General features: G+C 41.4%; 4 protein-coding genes across 4 annotated transcripts; 2 read left to right on the top strand and 2 right to left on the bottom strand.

The window, feature by feature from the left end:
- Positions 1-1,930: 1,930 nt before the first annotated feature.
- Positions 1,931-5,398, top strand: LOC131132522 (transcription factor Sox-19a). The gene is made up of 2 exons (XM_058078248.2): positions 1,931-2,835; positions 4,447-5,398. The coding sequence occupies exons 1-2, from the start codon at positions 2,165-2,167 to the stop codon at positions 4,724-4,726; spliced, it is 951 nt and encodes a 316-aa protein (XP_057934231.2). The 5' UTR covers positions 1,931-2,164; the 3' UTR covers positions 4,727-5,398.
- A 3,658-nt stretch (positions 5,399-9,056) lies between these two features.
- Positions 9,057-13,385, bottom strand: LOC131132524 (mannose-P-dolichol utilization defect 1 protein-like). Its single transcript, XM_058078251.2, has 7 exons — positions 12,916-13,385; positions 11,260-11,325; positions 10,418-10,550; positions 10,265-10,350; positions 9,968-10,086; positions 9,770-9,880; positions 9,057-9,691 (listed from the first exon to the last, which is right to left on the bottom strand). Exons 1-7 carry the CDS (start codon positions 13,040-13,042, stop codon positions 9,554-9,556), a joined length of 780 nt encoding a protein of 259 aa, XP_057934234.2. The 5' UTR covers positions 13,043-13,385; the 3' UTR covers positions 9,057-9,553.
- Positions 13,386-13,536: 151 nt separating this feature from the next.
- LOC131132523 (mannose-P-dolichol utilization defect 1 protein) lies at positions 13,537-19,048 on the bottom strand. The gene is made up of 7 exons (XM_058078250.2): positions 18,850-19,048; positions 17,143-17,208; positions 16,566-16,698; positions 16,254-16,339; positions 15,830-15,948; positions 15,449-15,559; positions 13,537-15,172 (listed from the first exon to the last, which is right to left on the bottom strand). Exons 1-7 carry the CDS (start codon positions 18,974-18,976, stop codon positions 15,035-15,037), a joined length of 780 nt encoding a protein of 259 aa, XP_057934233.1. The 5' UTR covers positions 18,977-19,048; the 3' UTR covers positions 13,537-15,034.
- Positions 19,049-23,100: 4,052 nt separating this feature from the next.
- Positions 23,101-25,325, top strand: LOC131132532 (transmembrane 4 L6 family member 1-like). The gene is made up of 5 exons (XM_058078264.2): positions 23,101-23,313; positions 24,041-24,106; positions 24,243-24,394; positions 24,529-24,715; positions 25,226-25,325. The coding sequence occupies exons 1-5, from the start codon at positions 23,122-23,124 to the stop codon at positions 25,226-25,228; spliced, it is 600 nt and encodes a 199-aa protein (XP_057934247.2). The 5' UTR covers positions 23,101-23,121; the 3' UTR covers positions 25,229-25,325.
- The last annotated feature ends 1,587 nt before the right edge of the window (positions 25,326-26,912 follow it).

Genomic DNA, 26,912 nt, shown 5'->3' with positions numbered 1-26,912 from the left:
TGAAAAAGAACAAAGCCCAAAGTTCGGACAAATGATGCGTTGTTTCAGCTTTATGACAAAGCTGAGATGCAGTTTTTTTGTTGAAGTATGTGTAACCTCTTTGCATGTCTACACGTGTTGCTTTACATGTCCAAGTGGCCCTTGCATCCTTTCAGTACATGTAAAAAGTAGTATAAGAAAGTGAAAGTGAAAGCACAATATGAAATGACATCTGTAGATCTGGAAATAAGTTGAATAAAAGAAAATGTTCCGCCATTTCTGTCAGTCGGATCACAGGTCCCACGTTAGAGCCTTCTTAGCTGTCATAGACATGCAATACAATCCAATAAGCAAGTCATTGTGTAATACTAGTCCGAGTCTAACTACTCATCCTTTCATGATGTCGCCTGGAAGGAAGCGGGAAGGGAGGCCGACATCGTGCGTCACGCTTTTTAACATTCTTAACTGTCATACAAGTTGAAGGGTTTCCTGTGGGACCTCGCGCTTCGTGATTCATCGTTCCAAAGGTTTTCTTTAAAGCCGCAATTACCCTTTGGAAATAAAGTCAATCCAAATCACGTGAACAGAAAACACTTTGAATGTAGAACAATTACAGTTTTACACACACAAAACAATTTGAAATGCATATAAATAAAAAACTAAAGGAACATTCTCTCACTTCTCACTTACCTTGATGTAGGAGTGGAGGACGACACCTTCATAGGTAGATTATTTATGGACTTCAACCAGGTTTCTCTCTTTGCTGCTACGTACAACTTTCTTTGGCCCCGTGGTGGCTTGTTTACAGCTGTGCCATTTTTCCGCCTTAAAATGCACCAAACATGCTCTCTTGTATTGTGGAGTTACATCATCACCTCTTTTGACCTCTACCGTAAAAAAAGCTAACTTTGTGAGCGAGCGGTGGAGTATCTTATTACCACAAGATTGTCAAATAGAACCCTTTCTTACGTGCACAATTGAAGGACGACTGAGACAGCGTACTAGAGGTGGACTTGCTGGTGTGGTTTGGATTATTGTGTTGCTGCAGAACCCAAGTTGGTTCATCCATCACCAGGGTCCCAGGATATGCTGGAGCCTATCCCAGCTGACTTGAGCGAGAGGCAGGGGCATATATAGACAAACCATCCAGCAAACATGCATGAATGAATGTGGGAGGAAACCAGAGTCCCCGGAGGACCCCCCCCCCCTCCATCCACAGGGAGAACCTGCAAACTCCACACAGAGATGCCAACCAAGATTCCAACCAAGATTCCAAGCCAGGTCTTCCTGATCGACCAGCATGCTAAGCCCTTGGCCACCAAGCACATAAAACTATAAAAACTATAAAAATGCTTTTCAGAATTGAATTGAACATTGAATAGAAAAAAAATGCTAAAATCATAAAATATGTTGAAATAGTAATTTCAAAAATAAACTTAAATAAAAAAGCACGGTAACATATACTAACTTTTGAAAGTTATTATGTTCTTATGATTTTTTTAAAAATTATATACGTAAAATATTTTTGAAATACAAATAATTAAAAAATATAAATAATGAAAAAAAATGAAATAAATACTCCCTTTCTTTTTCAACATGTGTTCAACATTCACATTTTGGTACCAGACCCAAAGGAGTAAATTACTCTATTTTCAATCATTAAATTAAATTGATGCTTATATATGTTTAAAAATAATCCTAAAAATAGTCATAAACGTTGGAATAAGTTGGCATATATAAAATAATGTAAATAGTTGGTGACCCGTTCAAGGCCCACAGGTTTTGGTCTAATATAAAGTGCTTTTATTGGCGGTATTAAGATATTGGCTCACCCCTCTTTTCTCATGCTAATTGGCTCGCACCGGCCAGCAAGCTCGCTCCTGATTGGTCGTCCGGGGGGCGGAAAGGGGGAAGTGGGGCTTGAACAGGAGAGCGGGCTGGAACAACAAGTGTTTCACATCACAACAACAAGTTGCACCGAGGACTCCACTCAACTCCTCTCTCCCAAACGAAAACTTGGATTAGGAGAACTTTCAGAGAGGAAAAGGGCGGAAGAAGAAGTTCCAACGCTAACTGTTAATTAGCTCATTGGGATCACCCGGTGCTCCCGCTCCAGCTGCGGGAACACCAGGTTGTTAAATAAATTTCCCTTCTTTATTAGATTTCCGTTTTGACCGCGCCCGTCATGTATAGCATGATGGAACACGAATTGAAGCCCAGCGGGCAGCAGGTTCATCACGCCGCCCAGGGGATGTCGCCGATCCCCGGAAACATGACGCCCGGGAACGGCGTCTCTCACCCGGGCTCCAAGTCCGCCGTCGTCGGGGGCGGCGGCGGCGTCGTGGACCCGATGGACAAGGTGAAGCGGCCCATGAACGCGTTCATGGTGTGGTCGAGGGGCCAGAGACGCAAAATGGCCCAAGAAAACCCCAAAATGCACAATTCCGAGATCAGCAAGCGTCTCGGGGCCGAATGGAAGCTGCTGAGCGACGCCGAGAAGCGGCCGTTCATCGACGAGGCCAAGCGGCTCCGGGCCGTCCACATGAAGGAGTACCCGGACTACAAGTACAAGCCCCGCCGCAAGACCAAGCCCATGCTGAAGAAGCACGACGTCCAGGTGCCCAAGTACCCGGCGCTGTCCGCGGGGAACCTGCTCCAGCAGGTGACGGCGGCGCAGGGTCAAGGGGTGAGTCCCAGGATGGAGAGCTACGGGTGGGGCCCCGCGGGGGGCTACGCCGGGATGCAAGGCGAGGCGCTCGGCTACACTCAGCAGCTGCACCGCTACGACCTGTCGGCCCTCCAGTACCCCCCCGCCATGGCGGCGCAGACCTACATGAACGGGAACAACTCCTACAGGTGAGCGTTTGGACGGGGGTCTCCAAGCCGAGGCTGCGGGCCTAACGCGGATGGCTTTTAACGCTCTGGTGACTTTTCCGTGTGGTGTGGAGGTTCAAACGTCAGGAAAGTTTGAGGGGAGGGCGGGTATCCAAAGTGAGGGTCCGGGCCACAAATGGGGCCATTTTTTAATGCAATTTGGGGTTTAGATGAGAAAATTAGAAACTGTTGGGGAGCAGTCGCCCTCAAAATTGGATTATTTTTTAATTTGATGATGTCGGGACCAATAACGTTAAAAGTTACTAATTAGCTGCAGTGACATTAATACTTTCCTGCTGTACTGCTACTTTTATCTTAAATTCTGTATGTTGATAGAAAAATACACAACATTGTATTTTACTGTTTTATTGTAATAGTCGGTGTAGACTACAAAAGTCATTCTAGTTTGAATGCAGTTATTGAAATTACATTTTGTAAATGAATCGTTTTATGTTTAGTATACTTCAAGATGTTGCTTATCTATATGTAGCCAATGTAATGTGCATAAACATTCAAAACCATCTATGATACATCTATTAAATGTGTAGTCTATTTACATATTTTATATATATATATATATATATATATATATATATATATACTCTAATATTCAAGTTTTATTCTTGTATAATCTGACTAAAAGATTGGTCATTTCAAAATGTTTGACATTCCAATATGATATGAAATGTTCCATATGAGCAGCAAGCGGAATGCCGGGATGAAGCATCCATCAGACTTTCCCTTTTCCCAAATACTTCAGGACAGGCCTCACTGTTGTCCTACTTGTTACACACACACACACACACACACACACACACAACTCCTGTCTGGAATGTTGATCAGAACGACACACAGGCTGTGTGTGTGGTCCCATTTTTTACCCATAATGCATCACTGCCTTCCTGCCGCACACATCGTCCTCGTCTGGGCGAAGTCGTGATCCAAAGCACATCTTACTTTTATTTTGGATCTTTTTGTTGCTGTGCAGAACAGCACATCATGCAAACTCTTATTTTGGAAAGATTTTGGTATATAAGATATTTTTCCATGCTAATTTCAATTAACAGTAATATTAACGTTACATGGAAATATTTATATCAGCTTTCACATCCAATCCAAACTTTAAAGCAAAGTTTTAGCAAGAGCAGCGCTACAGTGATGGTGGCATCTGTAAAGCTGCAGTACACCCTCCACACCCTCAATTTGCCCCGGGGGGTGGGAAGCCCTCCCTTCATCCTGTACCCCACCCTTGATAATTTATCATTTCAAAGAAATCAGTTTCTAGTGGCCCCTCCCACCCCGCCGTCTACCAAGCCCTTGACATCGCCCCATTTTGCTCTTATTTTGAAATGTTGCTTGCCCCCAAACTTTGGGCTAACCCTAACCCTCGTTCATGGACACCCCCACATTTAGCATGATAGCTAACACTTTTTCACGTAGCAGACATTTGGGCCCCAGGGGTGGGCCCTCTCACCCAACACTCGGGTTGACCGCCCCCACTAGACTACACCCCCCAAACCTCTGTATTTATTGTGTGTATGTTGTGATAGGTCTAACATGTGCCCCCGCCCCCTTTTTCCCTTCCCCTTACAGCCCGATGTCGTACACCAGCAGCCCCCAACAGCCCAGCCCCGTCACCATGTCCATGGTCAAACCCGAACCGGTGTCCCACTCGCCTCCGACGCCCACCCACCAGCGGGGCGGCCCCCTGCAGGGCGACCTCCGGGACATGATCAGCATGTACATCCCCGGAGGGGGCGACACGGGAGACCCCGCGGCGGCGGCGGCTGCGGCAGCGGCGGCAGCACAGAGGGGCTACAGCAGCGTCCAGCAGCACTACCTCAGCGGGACCGTCCCGCTCACACACATCTAGACACCCCCCCCCTCCCCCCAAGACCCCCAAAGTGTACATATTGGCTTTTTTTAGTCCTTTTTAGACCCAGCATTCAGCTCCGGCTGACCTGAGACCAGCCTATACAACAAAACGCTTTGTTTTGTTTTTGATGGATGACGCCGCCCAATGGGGGGACCACTTTTCTTCTTCGATATTCTTTGAAATAAACGAACCAACGTGTTTTTAATCTTAGCTTTTCCTCTTGACGTGGACACCGTTTGTTTTTAGGCTTACGTTAACGCTCTCCAGGGCCGCTTTAGCCCACAGGGGCCGCAGGTTGCCCACCCCTGCTGCTTTATGGACCTAAAAGGGAAATGTTTTTTTTAGTTGGAGGCGTCCAGTACTAACTACACACTTTTTTGGAAGAAAAGGGAGAAGGGAAAAAGCTGTGATGTGTGAATGTTTACATTTTGAAAAAGAAATTAACTTTCTATTTTCCCTATAGATTTTATTCTGTGTATAAATGCAGAAAGATAGTTACTGTATGTAGCATTCTTGTAAATAATGTACACATTTTTAGGTTCTTATACTAAGAGCCCTTTTTTAGAGAAAAAAAAATCTTTATGGATTTCATGACTATTAATAAAATGTAAAAAAAATGTAATTTTTGTATTTTCATGTTTAAAATATATTTGTTGTGTGCGTAGTTTAAATTGTAGTTTTGTAGTCTTATTTTTTTATTGAAATAGCGGCTGACAACGGGCTCATGATTGTGTATATTTTTTTTAATGTGACGTATTCTCGTGTGCATATTGTCTAACTGATAATATAAAAAAATAGGCCTACATTAATACCTTTTAAAATGAAATGCACATAAATATGTTAGGCTTTTTCATTCTTGACAACTATTTTATTTCATAAATATGTCCACATTTCCTCTTTTTTTATTATTTCAAGCAAATATGTGTAATTTAATACCAAAAAATTCCAATGTATTTTTATCTTCAAATTCAAGTGTTTTCTACTAAAGTGTAAACAGTTTAGGGGTGAAAAAGCCTTCAATATAAAAGTCCACCCTTGGCCAATATGATCAATAGAAAGAAAGAACACCAAATGACACAATTTTTACCATCATTTTTCAATATTTTCTTAAGACGTAAATAAAAAGCTTTGACCCTCCGTCTGGCAACCCATGTCAGAAAGTAAAGTATTTAAACAGGGGCTCAATGATGTTCATTAACAATGACATATTAGCCTTATAGGTGGCTGGGATGGGGGATTTTGGGGGGGGTCCAAGGGTGTCGGTTGGGGCGGGGCGTGTTCTCCATAGTGCTGTGGGATGATTTAAAAACCTGCGATTATTTACTTTCTTATCTTTGTCCTCTTTAAAATTCACTTTCTCCCCCTCTCCGATTCGCTTTCGCTGCCCCCCCCGGCCCCCAGCCCCCCCACCGCCTCCCGACCTCCCCGCACAAAGCCGGTGGATGACGGCCCCCGCGCGTATAATTGGCCGTTTCGGAGGCCGCATTGTCCTCCGCCTTTCAGGACGCAGGTGCATATAGTAAAGCCCGGCGAGTCTCCGCTCCTCCCCTCGGCCGTCTTTGTTCGCCCTCTCCCCGGCTTCCACCCTCCGACAGCCCCCGCTGTGCAGAAAATAAGGGGCTGCTTTTCTGCTGCTTTTTTTCCTTGCTTCGTCCGAGCGGGCTTAACCCTTTCAGCGACCGACGCCTTTTCTCATGGAAATGCCCCACAAAAAACCCCAAAGACACCCCCGCACCCCCCCCCCCAACCTTTGCACCAGCTAATCGGTCAGTGGAAGGGGGGACGGGGCTGGGGAGGGGGGGTTGTGAGAGAGTTGATTTCCAAATGAAAGTTTCTACCATTGCTCCTAAACATGATGACAGTACTTCAAGTACTTCAAGTAGTAAGCCAACGCCGAATAGGGATATTCAAAGTAATATATTAACTACCTAACAAGTGATTTGAATAGGAAAAAAGTTGAAATTGTTATACTATTATAGGAAAAAACATAAATATATAAGTAATAAAGTGGTGATGAGGAAAAATGCTATTTTGATATTTCATATGTGCTCATTTTGCCAAAACGAAAAGTAAAAGTATAATAGTTTTTCTGTTGGTGTATTTGGGGTGGTTGTTCCTGTTTTGTACCCCGGCCACCCCTTCATCCGTGGTGACCACCGTGCCGGCCCCCAATATGGCTGCCCCCAATATGGCCGCCGCCACGGTCAGCAGGTACACAAACAGGACCGTGGTCTGGACTACATAATCCAAGGAGTCATGAACTTCTCTACTTGTCCTCTTTGGCCGGATGGCTAGCACACGTCTTCATAGTGCAGGTAAAACAAGAACACAACACCCAAACTCCAGCCATAATTCATATCTAAATCTATACATATAAATATATATAAATATATTCCTGGTTTATTGTTGGTTAGCATGTTTGACTCCAGTAAATATTAGTCAATGACAACTCGACACATTATTAGGGAGAAAGAAAGCTCCATGTCCCAATGGGAAAGAGTGGTAGCCCCCTAAAGCTAATAATTGTTTGCCCCCCCGCTCCCGCCCCCAGCAGCAACAACTGCAATCAAGCAGTTGTGCTAACTTGCAATGGGGAATTGTTGTCCTTCAGCCACATTGGAGGCTTTTCCAGCACAAAGCCTTTAGAAGGTTCCTGCCACAGCATCTCCATAGGATCCAGATCAGGACTTGGACTAGACCGCTCCAAAGTCTTCATTTGGTTTTTCTTCAGCCAATCAGAGGTGGACCTGCTGGTGTGTTTTGGATCATTGTCCCGCTGCAGGATTCATGCTTCCATCTATCGTAGCAGGTCAACACAGCCCAGACCATCACACTACCACCACCACGTTTTACTGCCAAAGCAGGTTATGCTTTGCCAGCATCTTTGAATCCAGGAATTTTGTCAAGGATGCTTTAACGTTTGCATACAAGCATCTCAGGAGGATTCAGGTCAGGACTTTGACTCGGCCACTCCAAAGTCTTCATTTGGTTTTTCTTTGGCGGGGGGGGGGGCATGTTGCTTTGGATGTTGTATCTCCCTTAATAATAGTTAGTTTCGTTTCAAACTGCCTTCTGTGTTGAGTTGTGTTTCCATTAGTTTGATGATCTGAAACATTGAAGTGTGACAAACATGGCAAAAAGTAAGAAATCGGGGTGGGGGGGGTAAACACTTTCACACCACTGTAGCTCTGAGATAGCTAACAACATAACCGCTCATTTTATATTTTCAAATGAAAAAGATTATACATAACAGGAAAAACGGGTCATCTTGTTGGAAGTTGCAATATTATTTCTTTTTTAAATCAATATATATCCATATGTTATAATAAAACAATAAAAACAATTCAAGAAAGAAATACAAAAGTCATACAAAATAATCACCCAAACTTTCACGTTTTAAGAAAACAACAAGTAATATAACATAAACAATTGAATATTATGAGAAAAAAAAGTCAAAAGATGTGGGGAAATTGAAGTTAAAAAGTCGTAATGTTATGAAAAAAATGCGACATTACAGGAAAAGGGTATTTTTTTAATCGGTATTAAGTCAGAAATATGCTATTATGACAAGTTGTATTATGAAAAAAAGTTGACATTTTACAAGAAAAAAAGTGGTCATGCTCAAATAAATATTGTGTAATATTATGAGAAACACGTAATCGAACAAAAACAGAAAATGATGAGGAAAAAAAGAGAACAAATGTTAGAAGAGAGAAGTCATTTTCCAAAACCAATCACAAGTTTATGAGAAAAAAGGTCTAATTTCATGATAAAATAAGGAGTGATATTGTGAGAAAAATGTCAAATGTAATTTAAATGTAATTTTGCATGTTAAAAGGCGACTAAAGTGCAGCAGGAAGGGGCGGGGCCGTCCAAGGTAAACTTAGTGAAGTAATACTTTTATGGGAATACTGGAATGCCATTTGACAACGTGAAAGGAATATATGCTGGCTGTTTTGGCTGGAGACCTGGGGAGGGGGGGGGGTTCAGGGGTGACGGGGGGGTTGGGAGGTGTCAATGGAGGGGATTTTCTGGTCCAGTACATCCCATCACCTAGCAACAGGCAGCCAGGCTTCAACAAGTGGTCGCCATGGAAGCGTACACACTGACTTCAAAGTTTTCATACAAAGAGCACGTGTGTGTGTGTGTGTGTGTGTGTATGTGTGTGTGTGTGTTTGTAAAGACCAGCTGGTGAGTCCAAACAATTGAACAACATTTTATTGAAGTCTTGAACATTTCGTCATATTTGATGAACATTATTGGATCATTTCAGTCATCCGGCAGGCTGTTCCTTGTTTCACCAGCAGAGGGCGACCAAAGCTCATGTGACCTTTTTGTGGCCGGGCTGTCAGTCAAGCGTCAGTAAACCTTTGCATTTCTCAAACTTTTATCTTTTGACTGGAGGCAAGACACATTTGTCTTCTTCTTGGTGGATTTATTTATACCAAGAGCTGTGATACGCTGGGATCGTTATGATGACGTTATTCAACTTGACGTTTGATGTACACTGAAGCTCCGCTATTCTACCATCTTTGTTTCCTCATTTTGCCCGGCTCCATTGTCTCTCTGGCGCCAGCTAGCTAGCAGGCTAGCTAGCCAGCTACCCGGAGAAAAGAAGATGCAAACTCCACACAGAGATGGCCCAGGGTGGAATTGAACTCGGGTCTCCTAGCAGTGAGGCCTGCATACTAACCAATTGTTCCGCGTGCAGCCGGTGCAAATCAGAGTTATTCCTAAAAATGAAATGATTGACATGTGAAATATGTATGTATTGTAAATATTAATATCTGATTTGTTTTGGCAGCAATTTAGTGTCAGATGGTTTCATGTTGCTTCTGGTTCAAGTCTTTGTTTCAGCATCACTTTGGTTGCTTTCCAGTAGTAGACCATCTGCAGGACTATGATCCCGTTGCAGGCCACCGATACCAGGTAGGTGACCACCAGCAGCGTGTCTCCCGTTTCCTAGGAACACCAAATCAACAGCATCATCAACTATTTCTATTTTCATTCAATATTCATTCTTCCATATGGTTTTTGGACCTGCACGGATGTGAAGACGCGAGCTAGCGATCCAGCAAACAAGATGAAGACGGTCAAGGCGGACAACTGGCCCGTGTGTCTGTTCCGGAAGTTAGCCACCCCTTGGATGATCTACGAGACACCCACAGCATGGACGCCCCTTGGTGCCCAGCCCATAATCATAATCATGTGGCTTATTAATCATAATCATGTGTGTACCCTGCTGACGATGACGGCCGGCATGTTGGAGGCTTGCATGGCGGTCACCACGGACGAAGGCGTGACCGGAGACAACAGCAGGAACAACAACCCCAAATACACCAACAGAAAAACTACACCTGGAAAACAATGGCTGTACTTTTCAGTTTTGCTTTCATACATACTTTTTTTCAGTGCCAGTTCTCGGTAATGACTCTATAAATATGAGTATAAGTACGACTGGATGCTAGCGTAGCACTAAATGTGTCATGATGGAGACACTGGTTTGACTCTGGAACAGACTAACAGCCTTCTCACCTCTGGCCGTTCTTCCTGCGTAGCGCTGAATGAGGAAGCCGATGATGACCGTCTGCAGCATGACGAAGAGCGCCTCGCCCCAAGCGCTGTTCACAGACAGGTGATTAACGTGGAAAACACAAAGACGTGGCCGCGTCCTAATATGGTCGGAACCTGAAGGGGAAGCTGTTAGTGACGCTGTAGGCGATGCTTCCTGTGATGGCCAGCAGCTCCACCAGAACAGACTGGAAGCTCAGACCCTCGGCGCTTTTTGCTCCAATCACCTTCACGATCTGAGGTAACTTGACTGGAAAAACGCAAAGGAAGAGTTAGCAAGTCTTAGCCACACGGGGGCGCCACAGAGCACTCACTTTTTCATGTGCTGTCAGAAGGGAAAAAAACATTTTTGAGAAAAAGGAGGAAGTTTTCAAGAAAGAAAATATTTTCAACAATACATTTTCTTGGGGAAAAAAAAATATATATATGTACTTTTACAAAACCACGATGCATGTTTTCTAGAATAAAATAGTATATTTCAAGAAAAAATACAACACATTTTCCGGAAAAAGATCTACATTTTTGAAGAAAAAAAAGTACAAAAAGTACTTTGTACAAAAAGTAGTAGATTTTCTAGAAAAAATATTTTCCAGAAAAAGGTGTTACATAAAAAAAGATAAAAAAAAGTAATATACTTTGTGAAACCATGATGCATGATTTCTTGAAATAAAATCATATTATAAAGAAATAATATAAAACATAAAGAAAAATACAGCATATTTTCCAGAAAAACAGGTTGAGAAAGCAAATTACATTTCCATGAAAAAATATTTATATATAAATATAAATACATATTTTCAAGGAAAAAGCTATTTTCCAGAACAAAAGTTTGACTTTTTGAAGGTGTTATATTTTGGAGAAAAAGCATTTTAAGAATAAAGTAAAAACCTTTTAGAATAAACCTCTTTATAATAATAATAATGCATTGGATCTTGTGAGCGGTTTGTTGCCTTGCTTACCCATCACTGATCCCAAGATGATGGCGGTCCCCACAACTTTGCTTAGGATCGTTTTAAAACATGTTCCTGAAACAAAACAGAGACTTTCATTGTAATGTAAAACGTTGTACGTTGTCATAGTACCTGAAAATGTCTGTTTTGCAACTTTATTTGTAAAAAGTGTATACTTTATGCAAACAAAGTATGAAAAAAAATAAAATAAAGCCGTCTTCCCAAGACAAATGTTATAATATATTGCAAAAAAGTTGATGTTGCTTGGAGGTACAACGCCCTCTGGTGGGCCAACCTTGACCATTACAGCGAGGCATGCCTTTACCAAGCATGTTTACATGTGATGGAGATTTGGAAATGGTCATTCACTGCTTGGAAAGTAGCACAAATGGGACATTTCTCCTCCATATTCTACTTACAACACCTCAAATTACTTCCTCTTTTGGTGCTCACAAAATCCAATGTTTCACTCATAATCTAATAACTTTTATAAAATGCCCGAGTTTGAGGGTGGTGATTTTTTACAAAAAACGTAAGGGTTAGTATGTCATGTTTATCAACTTGCTTCAAATGCACTTTTCTGGTGAAATGAATGGCGGAAACCTCACAAACACTCAACAGGGGCCCCAGAAGCACCCCAAAATGGCATAAAATGCCAGACTTTGAGGGCGGTCATTTTTGACAAAAACGTAAGGGGTTAGTAAATCGTTTTTTTTCATTTTTTCAACTTGCTTCAAATGCACTTTTCTGGTGAAAAAACAGGGGAAACCTCACACACACTCAACAGGGGCCCCAGAAGCATCCGAAATGGCATAAAATGCCAGACTTTGAAGGTGGTCATTTTTGACAAAAAACATAAGGGGTTAGTATGTCGTTTTTTTCATTTTTTTTCAAATAACTTCAAATGCACTTTTCTGGTGAAATAAATGGAGGAAACCTCACACACACTCAACATGGGCCCCAGAAGCATCCAAAAACGGCATAAAATGCCAGAGTTTGAGGGCGGTGATTTCTGACAAAAACCATAAGGGGTTAGTATGTCGTTTTTTTATCATTTTTTAAAACTTGCTTCAAATGCACTTTTCTGGTGAAAAAAAGTGGAGGAAACCTCACACACACTCAACAGGGGAATGAGAAGCATCCAAAAATGGCATAAACATTATGACACACTTTCGTTTTTCTAAAAAAAATATGGCATCCTCCTCCAACATTTGATTGGTCTGGAAGCAATTAATAACACAAACTAATTGTTTGTTTGCATTTGTAATCCAGTCTTTCAGGAGTTGCCCCCGCCTCTACATACATTGTGCCTGCAGCGCCCTCTATGGTCCAAAACCAATAAAAACAATAAAAATAAGTTTGTAAACATTTTCAAATTGAACGAATTACAACAAAACCCTAGTTTAGGATTATTTACGGTATGTGTAAGTCTTTGGGACACCCTGTTTATTTGTTCAACGTTTTTATGAAACGCATACATGATTGTCACAGTGGGCGGGCTGACCTGTCAATCACCCTACGCTTTGACCACTGATTGGTCGTGATGCCGGCATGGACGTTGATCGTCACCGAGCAATGCCTTCTTCAGCGCATACAAGCTTTTTTCGTGCTAGCGGTTATTTTTGCATTTGTGCCAAATGAGCGGAGGCGTCACCTGCCACCTACCGTCCATGAAGTTGAACTGCAGGAAAAAGGCCGCGTAGCACGACTCCGGGAGAAAATAGGCCAACAAATCTCCTTGAAAGGGATCCGTGAAAGAGGAACCTGGGTGCAAAAACACTTCCTCCGCCATTGCTGGCCTTCATTCTTTATTCCCCGCCAACAACTCAAAGGTCAACATTTTTGTCACGTGATTATTGGACGATAAAAAAATGATTGGATTGCTGAGTATGTAAATAATTATGATTATAAAGTATTTATAACATTTAAAAATATAAAATAGCCTTCGACCCATAAATACATATTTTATAGTTTGTCTTCAAGACATGATGAGTGACATACGAAAACTATAAAAATAGCCTTTCCCCCCACAAATACATATTTGATATAGTTTCTTTCCAAGACGTGATTGAAGTGAAATACACCCTGTAAACAACACATGTATCATACATTTGACATTTTATCATAGCAATGATACTTGTCATTCACTCGTTGAAAATGACAACTTTAGTCACATAATATTGTTCTTCACGAGAAAGCGGTCAATAATCAATAGTCAATAACAATAACACAAAGTAAACAACTTGAAATGCTTTCCACATTTTTGTTGCAAATATATAAGAACTTTTGTGTCCAACAACTTTATTCTCCCAATATTCCTTTTCCTCATGTCACAGGAAGTTGGGGTTGAAAGTTAAAACAAGCAACCAATAAAATCATCAAAAAGATAATGCTTCATGTACACTTCTAATGCTTAGACATAAAAGTAAAAGAAAAAGGAATGTATATTTGCATTGTAACTGCACCATGATCACGATGGCCAAGTATCAAGGACGTACAGGAAGTCCTCGTCCATCGCGGTTCGCCTGTGATAAAAAGATTTTGGATTCGTTCTTTACAACCGAAATATTTGTACCAAACGCTGTCTTTGGGCTTTCCCCTTTGTCTTTCTGTTCTGTGGTTTGAACAATAAAGTTGCACCGCGCCTGGAACAGGAGGCGCACACCCGCCCGTTTATAAAGCAAAACTATCTTTAATCCCATAAAGTTCATATTGAAGGGTAAACCTGCAGTATGGTGTTCCGGCAATGAGCTGTGGTTCTTGCGTGTTTGGCCTACTGACATCTCAGGACGAGACCGGAGTAGAATACTCCATATCACTTTTTCAATGTTTGTTTGTACTTCTATTCATTTTGCCATTTTTCAGTTAGGCAAAAAAATGCATAAATATTTCCTTAAAAAGGTCCGACATTATTCATCAACTTCACCTAAATGTTATGTGTCGTTTGTAATTATGTTTTATGTTTTTCAATTTTACAAAAAATGTTAAATTTGCCAAAATGCCATTTCTACGTAGTTGATGGCGCCAGCCATGACAAAGTAGCTAACAGCTCAGCCTCATTTCCGGAGGTGACATCGTTGGGGTAACACTTCTCGAGGTAGATTGTCAACTCGGCTCAGTATCATTTTCATGGAGACTAGTCATGCCAAAACGTGTTGCTGCTGGATGTTCACAGTATCCAAGTGATATCGTGAGTTGGATTTCATTTCCAAAAGAGGAGCGTTTAAGACAACAATGGACGAAGCAAGTGCAGAGAACCAGAGACAGATGGACACCAACCCCAAGTTCTGTTCTTTGCAGTGATTGTTTCGCGGATGACTGCTTTTGAAGAATCTGGCTTGAAAGTAGCGTATAAATGTATTGTGAAAAATGATGCTATTCCGCCTGTACACGGAAAAAAAACATCAATACAAGGAAGAAAGACCATGGCGTCAAAGTTGCACTGTTCCGTGATAGAGCCAACGCTGCAAAACACTATACATATTCTAGAAACATGTTCTAGAAACATGTTTTGGGGACAACTACGGCAATAATCTATCACATATATATACACTAATAATCTATAATTACGGTAAACATCCTGTGTCCGGTACGCTCCTTTGTTCACCTTAGTGATTGCACCTCCATGGCGTCACTTCCGCAAATGAGGCTGAACTACGACACAACAGCGTGATTATGAATATATTTTGGATGAACCGTGATAGAGCGACGCAGCGAAATTGGAACGGCGATGTGCTGAGGGACGACTGTATATGAAAGCTGCATACGGTAACCGTTCTCACTATTAATCTTTCTTCTTCCTCTTCTTCCTCTTCTTGCGCTCTGAGGAGCTGTTCCAGTAGTACGCCACCTGCAGGGCGATGAGGCCGTTGCAGCACGAGGAGATCACGTAGGTCAACGCCATCAGGGTGTCGCCCGTTTCCTACGAAACAGCACACTGTTTCATACAGACGGCCTTCTTGATACGTACATATCCATATTCCAGGGAAAAGGTTGTAGAATAGTAGTGGATCATCATTTGCAACAGTGACTAGAAAAGTGCAAAACTTTTTTCTCAAAAATGAAAAACTACAACAATCATAATGTCCCAAATGTCGTATCAGTGAGAGAAAAGGCAGTATTACCACAAATAAGTACTAGATGACCATGTAAGGAAGCAGTATATCTAAGACACCAATAATGAACACATGAGGATTACCTGAAGTGATGTGAAGATGCGTGCTAGTGATCCAGCAAACAACAGGAAGACGGAAATGGCCGACAACTGGCCGGTGTGCCCATTCCGGAAGTTAGTGGCCGCTTGGATCAGCTGCAAAACAAACACAGACACACGCCTTTTCCTTGGAGAAATGTGCTTTGGGAATGCTGTACACTTCACATGCATGTTCTTCCTATCACATCAATGATGTTGACCTTGTGCCTGTTACTTCCTGAAAAGGACGTTTTGGACAATGCGGCCGCGGTGCACTGAGGTTTGAAACCCCGGCCACCTACCTCAACTTTGCCACTCTTTGGATTAGCGCAAATGAAAAAAGCCAATGAGTAATAATATTGTGATAGTAAAGCTGTGTTAGCATACCCTGCTAACGATGACGGCAGGCATGTTGAAGGCTTGCATGGTGGTCACCATGGATGTAGGAGTGATTGGCGACAGCACCAGGAACAGCAACCCCAAGTACACCAGCACAAAAACACCACCTGCAAAACACAACGCAGTCAGGCAATCCTTCCTCCCGCCACTTAGCAACACAAACCACCATCTTGCATCCGCCCATACATCACCGCACGTCTTCACGAAGGACGTTAGAAACGTGCAAGATGCAAAGAAAACCTCTGTTACTGCCAAATCTTGGTTTTTGTCCCATTTCGTAGGAAAATGTACTTCCTGGTACTTTTCTGACACACCTCGTACATGCTGTATACACAACTATATTTTCAGAATACCATGACTTTATTCTGGTAATTAGAGCTTGACCAATGAGTGAAGGTGGGTGTGGTCTAACCTCTGCCGGTTCTTCCTGTGTAGTGTTGAATGAGGAAACCGATGGTGATCGTCTGCAGCATGAGGAAAAACGCCTCGCCCCAAGCGCTGTCGGGAACATGAATAAAGTATGGCTAATGTCAATGCAGTGTTTCCCGTATATTCACTTATTTGTGGTGGGCTTCCCTGAATGAGGTCCACATTAAAAATTATCACAGGCTTATTTGTGACATTAAAAAAAAATCATGAAAATAAACACATGTCCCACCACAAATAGATTGCAGTCCTGTGGGAAACACTGAAATGTACACAGAAACATCCATTATGGTCCAACCTGAACGGGAACTCATTAGTGATACTGTAGGCCATGGTCCCCGTGATGGCCACCAGCTCCAGGAGCACCGACTGGAAGCTCAGACCCTCGGCGCTCTTAGCCCCCATCATCTTTAAGATCTGAGGGAGTTTCACTGCAATCAAACACAACGGTAATTCGGTAAACGGTAAACTGTCTTTTTTGAAATATGTAGTTGACACAATAATAGGGTTCCCTAGTACACAGGTTCTCAAACTTTTTGGGACCATAGACTCCATACAAAAGAACAGAAGTGGAGGATTTACCTGGTGAATCACAGCAATGTCAGAGTTCTTAGAAATAGCGTGACAGTTATATGGAAATACAGTTGGAATACGTGCAGATTCTAGAAGATCTAAAAAGCTTTCTGTCGTCTTTCTTATATTTCAGTGTTGTTTCTTATCATGTGTTGCTGCTCTATTGGAGTCCACAACAAAATACAAAGGGCCGAAAATTTTGCATAATAGATCCCCTTTAAAAGGATATTCTGTATAAAATATTTATGTATATTTTCAACAACTTAAAGATGCAACATTAAAATATCATTGATTTTATTTACCCATCACTGATCCGAGGATGATACCTATCCCCAGTCCTTTGCTGATCAGAATCTTCAGACATGGAACTAAAATATAACACAAACAAAATCAATAAATGTTGTAAAAAAATAACCAAAATAACATTGAAGCCACAGTAAATGTTCAGTTCATTTGAAGCGGACAATACATACAAATATATACTGAACGATTGTGTCCATTCATTCATCTTTTTTCATAAAATACAGCAAAGCTTGGAATACACTCACACAAATAGTGCAGCTCTAACTGCTGGTTGCTTATACTTAGGGACCGTCAATAAATACCATTGTAAGAAGAAAATTTATTTAAAAAATCAATACATCCTTATAGAGCGCAAGACCTCTGGTCTCAGCCGTAAACCTGCTCAGGATCTACACCAGCTGCCCCTTTTACCAAATTTTATATGGACTATTACATATAATTAGTAATAATAATTCTTTTCAATAGCTTCCAGGTCACCTGAGAACACCTAGTCCAGAGGTAGGGAACCTATGGCTCGGGAGCCAGGTAGGGCTCTTTTGATGACTGTATCTGGCTCTCAAGCATTTCTTACCACAATAAAAATGTATTTTTGCTAACATTTTAAAGTAAACCATCACAGAAATGACATTTTTTCAGAAATGAAAAAATAATATTAAAAATCAACAACTTTCTTATGCATTTTAATTCGTCCATCTATTTTCTGCTGCAATACGGCCAACCATATCTATCTTTCCTGATGATATTTTCCAGGTCAAACACCAAAACTTGATTATTACTGGGTAATGCTGTAGTCTACCTCAGTCATTGAGATGTCAAAAAAACATGTAAATGTAAACTTTCCTCCTTTAGTCACCTAGCTAAAGCTGCAGAACCAAGCCTTCTGACGAAGATGGCCAAAATAATGAAATACGTCTACGGAGTACGGTGCAAAACTATGCAGCAGCAGAAGTTGTATTAATGGCAACAAGTATTTGATTTATTATTAGACACTGCGCTGCTCACAAAAGTGTGCTGGCCACACCCCATTGGCGTGGGGTAGTGTGCCTGGTCTACGTAATTAGAGCCCATTATCTAAAACTGTTGGTCTTACATAAAAATGCACACATTTTATTGCATTCAATGTTTAAAAAAATGTATATGGCTCTCACAGATACACATTTTAAAATATCTGGCCTTCATGGCTCTCTTCGCCAAAAAGGTTCCCAACCCCTGACCTAGTCCAATGCATTGTAGTACAACCCGGTAGTAGTAGTACCCCCCCCCCTTCCAGGTCATGTGACAGAGTCCAAACTACTTACTATATTAGCTGTGCTAGCTTCGTTGTACACTATCTTAAATATACAAAATAAAGAACTTTTCTCCAAAAACTCTCGGGTCATGTAAATACGGACTGAAAATTAATTGGTAATTCGATTTAGGAAAAAATTCTTTTTTTTAACAAACATTCTTCAACACAAGAGTTATTTATTGACGTTTCTAGGTATACCCCAGCAGCGTTCAGAGCGGCACTTGTTCACTTGTTGTGCGACACAGTGAGGGGGAACTGCCACTATGGACGCGGAGGCAAATATATACCGACAGGTCCAGTGGCAAAGCAACTTCACCGCGGGAGCTCCGTGATTATTTTGAATGAACTGCTAGCTTACCACAAGTGCGCTTCCGGTTTTGTGTGAGTTAGCTAGCGGCTATCAAACAAACAAACTTACCGTCCAAAAGGTTGAATTTGATAAAGAACTCGTCGTAACACGACTCGGGTATCAAATACGTCAACAAAAAGCCTTTAAAAGGATCCATGAAGGAGGAAGTTTTCATCAAAGTCGCCTCCTCCGCCATTGTGTAGCCAGCAGTCCGCTACCGGTCTATAGCAAAGGTCTACAGTCAATGTGCTGTAGCATAAACAGTCCGGCTAGCAACTGCGAACAGCAACATTGTCCTGAAGCAACTTGGTTCCCTATGGTGCTATTACCTTAACATTTAAATAAAGTATTTTATAAAATAGATATAATATTATTTGATCTTAATAATAAATAATAATAAATAGTAGGACGTGTTTAAGGATAATTAATTGACGATGTAGTGACTGTAAACATTTTGCAACGTATGGGACACATTGGTAAGTATAGGTTGCACATTAAGTGGATGACAGAAAACAAAGAGAATAGTTCTTTAAAAACACACTTCAAATTGTTTTCAAATACATCTTAGTCCAATTCATTTGGTTTTTAGTTTTTATTATTATAGTTTTTATTCATTGGAAATATTTGTGATGGATGTGAATGAGATGTTTTCTGCTTAAAAAAGGCCAATTATATTTTTAAAAATTGAGAATTTGTGGAGCCATGAATGCTAAATAGTGAGTGCATCCATTCTATACCCAAAATGAAAGGAAAATAAATAAAAATGATTCATTATTGTTATTAAGGTCAGGGCCAAAAACTAAACAAATGACATTGAATATATAGAAATAAATTTGATCATGGAAACAATTTGTAAATATATAAGTGTGCATGACATTGATAGATGTCCATGTGATCAATAGTCCACACACACAATAAAGATAATATCAGATAAAACAGATTGAGAGCACAGCGTGGTGATAACAAGTTGACCTTTAAACCTGATAAGAATGATTGAAACTGGCTATGCCGTGTGTGGTGCGGTGTGGCTGAACAGACCACAACTGAACAAAAAATGCTCCCCAAGACCTTTATGAAAATACTATGTGGTCTGACGAGACAAAGGTTGAACTTTTCAGAAGGTGTGTGTCCTATTACAACTGGCGTAAAAGTAACGCTGTATTTCAGCAAAAGAACATCATAGCAACAGTAAAATACGGTGGTGGTAGTGTAATGGCCGGGGCTATTTTGATGCTTCAGGACAACGGGGGCAATCCCTTTTTCACACAGGACCATGTAGCTTTGGATTTATTTTTTCCCCTTAATAATAAGAAGTTTCATTTAAAAACGGCATTATATATATAATAGTGTGAGCACCCGTGGGCTGTTAGAATATTTGCACATCGCCTTGATAAATTATATTTTATATAATATTTATATTATATTTCATATAATATCTGATTTATCTAATAATATATAACGTGCCAAACAAAATATTTTGATTGTAGGGTTTAATTTGTAGCTAAAAGTCCTTTATTTTTGCAGTACTGTATCGCGAAACCGCTGTAAGAATGACCTCACATCCGGTAGATCACTTCCTGCTAGTGCGTTCTGATTCTGCCTTGGAAGTGTGGCATTCAAGGCGAAGCATCGTAAAGGCGATGCCATAAGGTCATTGTAAGTTAGTTAGTGAGATAACTTAGTTAGTTAGTTAGTTTCATGTTGGAGACGGAGAAGCACAAATAGTGCTGTTATGTGAAAAACTGTGTCGAGCTATACGCGCTAATTAGTGTTAATGAGGCGAGGCGAATGTGTCCCTCTGCTGGACATTAATGGCACTGCAGCATGTTAAAAGTAATGGAAGCTATTGTTTGAACTTTTTTTTACAATGTCAATTACTTTACCAAATGTGTGCACGAACACTAAGCATTTTTGTATCACTTTATATTTCATTTTTCACGGTCATGTCTGTTAAGAAATGCTAAAGTTGGTCTTTTTTGGCTGCAGTTGAATTTGTTGTTTTGTCGGCATTCCAACATGTTGCACGAGACCATGACAGGTAACGTTAGTATGAAGGAAGTTTAACTTTGCTTTAGTCGCCATTGCGCATGCGTGTGTGTGTTACACCAGACTGTGACTAAGAGCTGCCATTTTGCCACAAAATTGTATAAGGGCATGTGTGACCAGTAAATTAGTAAACTAATAAATACATAAATAATAACTAGGCTGCACGGCGGACAAGTGGTTAGCACGCAGGCCTCACAGCTAGACCCAAGTTCAATCCCACCCTCGGCCATCTCTGTGTGGAGTTTGCATCCTCACTCGTGAGGATAAGCGGTAGAAAATGAATGAATGAATGAATAAATAAGTAAACGTTGATGTTGGTCATCATGTCCCATATAATGTTAATAATAATAATAATATAATGTTGGAGAAACATTAGAGGAAATATGCATATTTGAATGACTATAGTTTATTACTGTAGTACCCTGAAATTGTAAGTAGGGCCCACGGTGCTCCAGTAAAAAAGGTTAGCCTGGCGCCCTGTTACATCATCATGGTCACATGGTATTGGTCCCAGTGGTAGAGCCAGGCACAAAGAGAGACATGTTTAATAACCTCATGGCCAATATGATCGTCTTTGCCCCATAAAGCCCTCATAAACCTCAGATGGCACGCTCGCATTCCTTATGTAAGCTAGCATCAACCATAGCTGTCCAGGTCCCCGTTTTCCCTGGAAAACTACGGGATTTTGCCCTTTTCCGTGTCCCCCCAAGTAGTCTCCTTCATTTAAAAAATAAACATCCTCCCTGGCACAGAAGGTGACAGTGGCGACGCCGGACTGGTGATGGAGTACAAATGCTGCTTATGCAAGAGTGGCGTGTGACACGGCTCATTCAATCATCAGCTCCATCAAGAGCGTTCCATGGGCGTGAAGATGAGGAGACATCCCCGCTAAAAAAAAAGATGTCGTTGGACAACATCTGTTTGTGCTTAGCTTTACTCCGATGGAAGACCAAGCACTCTGGTCCAGTCCTCACCACAAAGTCCCGATGAAGGCCAAGTCCGCGACTTGTGTGTGGAACCTCGGTGAGCAACATTAGCAAGTTCCAGAAGGCACGTTAACTCATGTAAATCCAATGAAGTCACCCCAGAAAGGAAAAAATGTTAACACAAAGCACATTTGTATAAAATGGCGTACTGTGGCACACACGGTTCCATAAGGTCAGCAGTGAGGTCTTGACAGGAGCCAACATTTCGTTTGAGAAAAACAAAACGGTGGCTGGCGCTGCAATGCTGCTTCTGTCCGACTTGGGGAGCCAGAGGATCCGGAGCCCAAATCCCTGACGTCATTAAACAATTAAACATTCAAACCGTGAAAATGTTACGTTCTTATTGGGACATCTTTGTATGTTTGTATATACACCTTTTGAGTGTTAAATTGCTGTGTGACGAAGTTAGCGTTGATAGTATAAGTTTTTTTTTTTAAAGATACCGGCGTGAGTCAGATAGTCTTGTTGTTGTACTGATAAAATACAAATACATGAAAAAGGATGACGCCCGAGCACAGCCGTGAAGTTAAGTGGGCAGGTATGACTAATAGACCATGAAGTTCATGTAGCAGATTTCAACAATGATAGCTCACATGGAAATATCTACGTAAGATGGAATGCTGACCACACCCTCTTTTCCAAATGTACCCTCTAGCACAGTACGGGTGTGTATGCGTGTGTGGACGTTGACCCATAAATCATAGATTAGACACACACACACACACACACACACACACACACACACACACACGATCTTGTTATCGAGCTATTCACTATTGCACAATGAAGAGCCGTATCATTATTTAATATTTCACAGGGTACTACAATTAGGACGTTCTATATTTTGATCGTTTAATTTCATGTAAAGACAAATTAGCTAGGAAACATTATATTTCATATGAATGTATTTTGTTGCTGGGCAGATGAAAGCCATGATGCAAGGAATATCACACCAGCAAGTCAACATAACTTATTCCTAATTCCTTATTCCTTCTTCCTTATTCCTCATATGAAGTCATTCTATTTGTTAAACGGAGTAGTTTGCTGTTACCCGACTTGCCAGATTACAAACGAAAGCCCCGATCCGAGCCTCATGGAGGAACACAAACAAAGAGAAAGTTTGCAATGAAAGGAAAAATGAAAAGAGGGAGGTAGAAGCCACCCCAGAGAAGATGTCAGCTGTTGACACGGCAATGGTCCTTATCGAAGACACTCCCCAGGGAGGGATGCCATATATGTATATATATTTCCAGGTGTTTGTCACTCGCCTTTGCTCTGGTCAGCAGCAAGTCAACATTTGCTAGCCAACATGTGCACGGGAGCGTGCTCCAAGGTGATAGCGGTGCCCCTCTACGTCCTGGCGTTGGTGTCGGTCATCTGCAACATCATGCTTTTCTTCCCTGACTTTGACACCAAATATGCAGCCGACGATCGCAACGGACAACAACGCATCACCGAGGAGGTTAAATACATGGGGGGCTTGATAGGAGGCGGAATCATGGTATAGTATTACTGGCTTCTTTGGCTTTTATTTCACACGCAACTTTATTCACCTTTAAATCAATAAATACAATAAATCGTAGAATTACTATGAATCGCTTTTTGATTTACTTGATGTACTTTATGTTTGATTTGACTTTTATGTCCTTTCACACATTTTCAAATCAAATATATGGACTTCAAGACATGACTTTTCAGGTAATATCTGTAATATTAAGTCTCTATTGTGGTATTTCCAAAATGTATTCATACATGATCAGTTTTGTGTGAATGGCTGGTCATTAGTCACAACAAGCCAATGGTACATTTGGCTCAAATTAAGCATTTTGATTCTAAAAATGCCCATGTTACAGTTATTATTACAGTTGTTATGTGGTGTAATATCTGTGATGGGTGTATGCCTTTAAGAGGCGGGGCCAGGGCAGGACCCTGCTGACCGACAGCAGCTCCTGTGTGAAGGAATGTCCATTACACCATGAAGGTAGTTTCCACTAAATACCAGGATCGTTAGGAGTTGATGAGACAGCTTGTGGATGTCATGTTTAGTTATTATTATATTTTCTATGATTATTTTCCATTTTTATGCCAACTAGCAGTGTTTTATGCCAACTAGACAATTCTAATAATTCTTTATTAAAACAGTCTTTAGAAGGTTTTCTATGCTCCGTGTTGACAATTCATTCACATGGTCACGACTTTTTTGTATGAATTATCGTCCTCTGCGACAGGCTTTGATTCCTGCCATCCACATCCACTTGACCAGTTCTGGAAAATGCTGTGCCAACCGCTGTGGGGTAAGTACTTATTACTTATACTTATACTTATACTTATTATTAGATTTCAATACATCCATCCATTTTCTATGCCGCTTATCTTGACTATATTCCCAGGTATATGATCCTAAACGTATTTGACCTGTTGCCTGTGCAGATGTTCCTGTCCATAGGTTTTGCGGCATTGGGCGTGGCGGGGGGCGTGTACAGCCTCAGCACGGCAGCCCTCGGCCTCCAAAACGGTCCACTGTGCTACTGGAAAAATCCCCAAAACCCCATTCCCAAATGGGGCGTTCCCTTTGCCAACAGGTACACGTTGTTCCCAAATGTATGACGGTAGAAACCAAAGAGAGACCACAGCAACATGCTATGTGCTGGAAAACCATTGAACTGCATGAAATCCAAGGACATTAAAATAAAAGAAAAAGTGTTCTTTCCTGCAGCACCGGAAGCTACCTGACTGACAAGGAGATGTGGAAGTGGTGTTTGATCCCGGAGAACGTGGTTGAATTCAACGTGGGCCTCTTCTCCACGCTATTGGTGGCGGCAGGTCTTCAGCTTGTCCTCTGTCTCATCCAGATGATCAACGGACTCTTCGGGTGCATCTGCGGCACCTGCGGTGGGAAGGAGGTATGCCGCCATAATTCATATTCAATATTCAAGTCAATTTGCCTGCAGACCAATGGAACGCCGCCATGATACAGCGGTGCTACGTTATCATCGCTGTGCTGCAAGACAAAATGGTGGAATAAATACCCGATGTCAGGAAAAAGACGAAAGAAATGTCAACAATGTCGCGATGAAACTGCGCTGTGCAAAACAAACATTGTCATATTATCATATTATATGAGTATTATGGGCACATTTACGATCAAAAAACGGCAAAACCTTTTATTCATAACGTGGCAGCAAAACAGAGCAGTTGAGCACAAAGCGATTAGCGTGTCTAGCTAGCCCTTTTCACGTCCGCCGTCCTTACCCCGCCCCCTCCACACGCCCAAGGCCAAAGGTCACATTGGGTCCTGAACTTCAGATTTGACTTTTTTGTCCATGTGGCCCTAATACTCTTATGATTGTGTACTGGAAATGTAGAAATATCCCAACGTAGTACTTCACTGTGTCTTTTCTGTCTGTTCACAGTGAGTGACCAGAACCACCTTTGAAGACCACCTGGATCAATATGCATCCTATTCATTATTATTATGAATTATTTCTGCATTCTTATTATGTTTGTTAACGCATATTTTTTAATAAAGTGAAGAATATTGTTGAAAAGATGTGGTTTTCTCTATCACTTATTTATACATGCAAATGACATGGCGGTCGGATGCTAATATTGCTAGCTGCTACTCTATTCATCCATCTGTTTCCTATGCTGGAGCCTATCCACTCCTTCTACCCCCCCAAGAAGTTCCCCCGTTAGTTATATTCATATACGGCTAATTTGGTGGCCTAACCCCCCTGATGAAGTTATGTTTGTCCTCCACTTCCACTGCAAGGGTGTTGGCATCCAATACTACTACTACTACTACTACTACTACTACTACTAATAATAAATACTGATCATAACAATACACTGTACCAGCATTTCCACGGTGGGTCAGTGGGGGGGGGGGCCCTTTAGCAGTCAATGGAGCATGGATGACCCTGCCTGCAGTTCTACTCCTTCACCACTAGGGCGCGTCCTGCCACTTCTACTTATCATCACGTAGACCAGCTTGAAGCAGATATGAAAGTAGGTTCATTGTGAAATATGGAGGATGGGGGGGGGGGGGATACCGATACTGATGGTCCAGGATTCTGGACTATTTACTTCTGTTAGGTGTGAACAAAACAAAAGACGTGGTATTTGATTTTCAGGGGGGGAAAAAGCCACAGTGTTGACTTAGTCTCTATCAAGGGGGGGCCGCTATGGTGCAGGTGAGCCAGTCCAAATACCTGGGGACAATCGCCAATCGCTGACTCTGGGCTCAACTTTGAAGCCTATTGTGAGGCCGTTTGGAAAAAGGGACACCAGGAACTGCACTGTGTCAGGAAACTAGATTAACATTGATAAAAATATTATTGTATTCAATCTATTTCATCTTTTCTTGACTGTTTTGGGGTGGAAATGGGTCTGCAAAAAATAAGACCCCCCCCTCAACCAGTCAAATGGCCCGCCAAGCCGATTGGATAGTCACAGATGAGCTTGGAAGACAGGAGCTCTGGCCTGTGTCATATATTGTTGGGGTTGCAAGGTGCTCTCTTACAAGGTGAATAATGAATGAATGAATGAAGGAATTAATATTCATGAATATAATATGACTGGACAGGAAACAGTTTTTGATTGAACCGAGTCATAAAACAACGCAGGTCGGTTTTGAAATGTCAAATGTCCCACAAATGGACACAAAACCATATGATTGTCTCCACTTTTTTAGAGCATAAACCGCTGTTATGATATCATATACTAATTCTATGACAGAATAATACATCATAATAATGCAATGTTTCCTTGAATGCTTTGATCTCTATGTATGAGGCGTTATGATGAGGCGTTACGACCAATGCGAGACACTAAGTTAACCTTTCCAATACGTCCTCCTCCATACGCCTGACTTGGGATCAGACAAGCCCAACATGGACTATTTCCACTTATCAAATCCTGAGTAACTCAGATCAAATATAGAATTTGCAGTGGTGGTACTGCGGATGGGCCATCAGAGGTAATTAAAAATATGAATCATTTTTGCAAATATAATTTTTTTAAATTATTTTTTATTGGAAAATATTTATTGCGTGATTAAAAAATACTTATAGGCCTAAGTAATAACCTTTTGAGTGTTAT

The sequence above is a fragment of the Doryrhamphus excisus genome, linkage group LG2, assembly GCF_037039965.1.
Source record: "Doryrhamphus excisus strain RoL-2023G ecotype Guam linkage group LG2, RoL_Dexc_Guam_v1.1, whole genome shotgun sequence".
Taxonomy (NCBI): domain Eukaryota; kingdom Metazoa; phylum Chordata; class Actinopteri; order Syngnathiformes; family Syngnathidae; genus Doryrhamphus; species Doryrhamphus excisus.
Note: the sequence above shows the minus strand (reverse complement) of the source record. Positions and strands in the feature narration are given on the sequence as shown.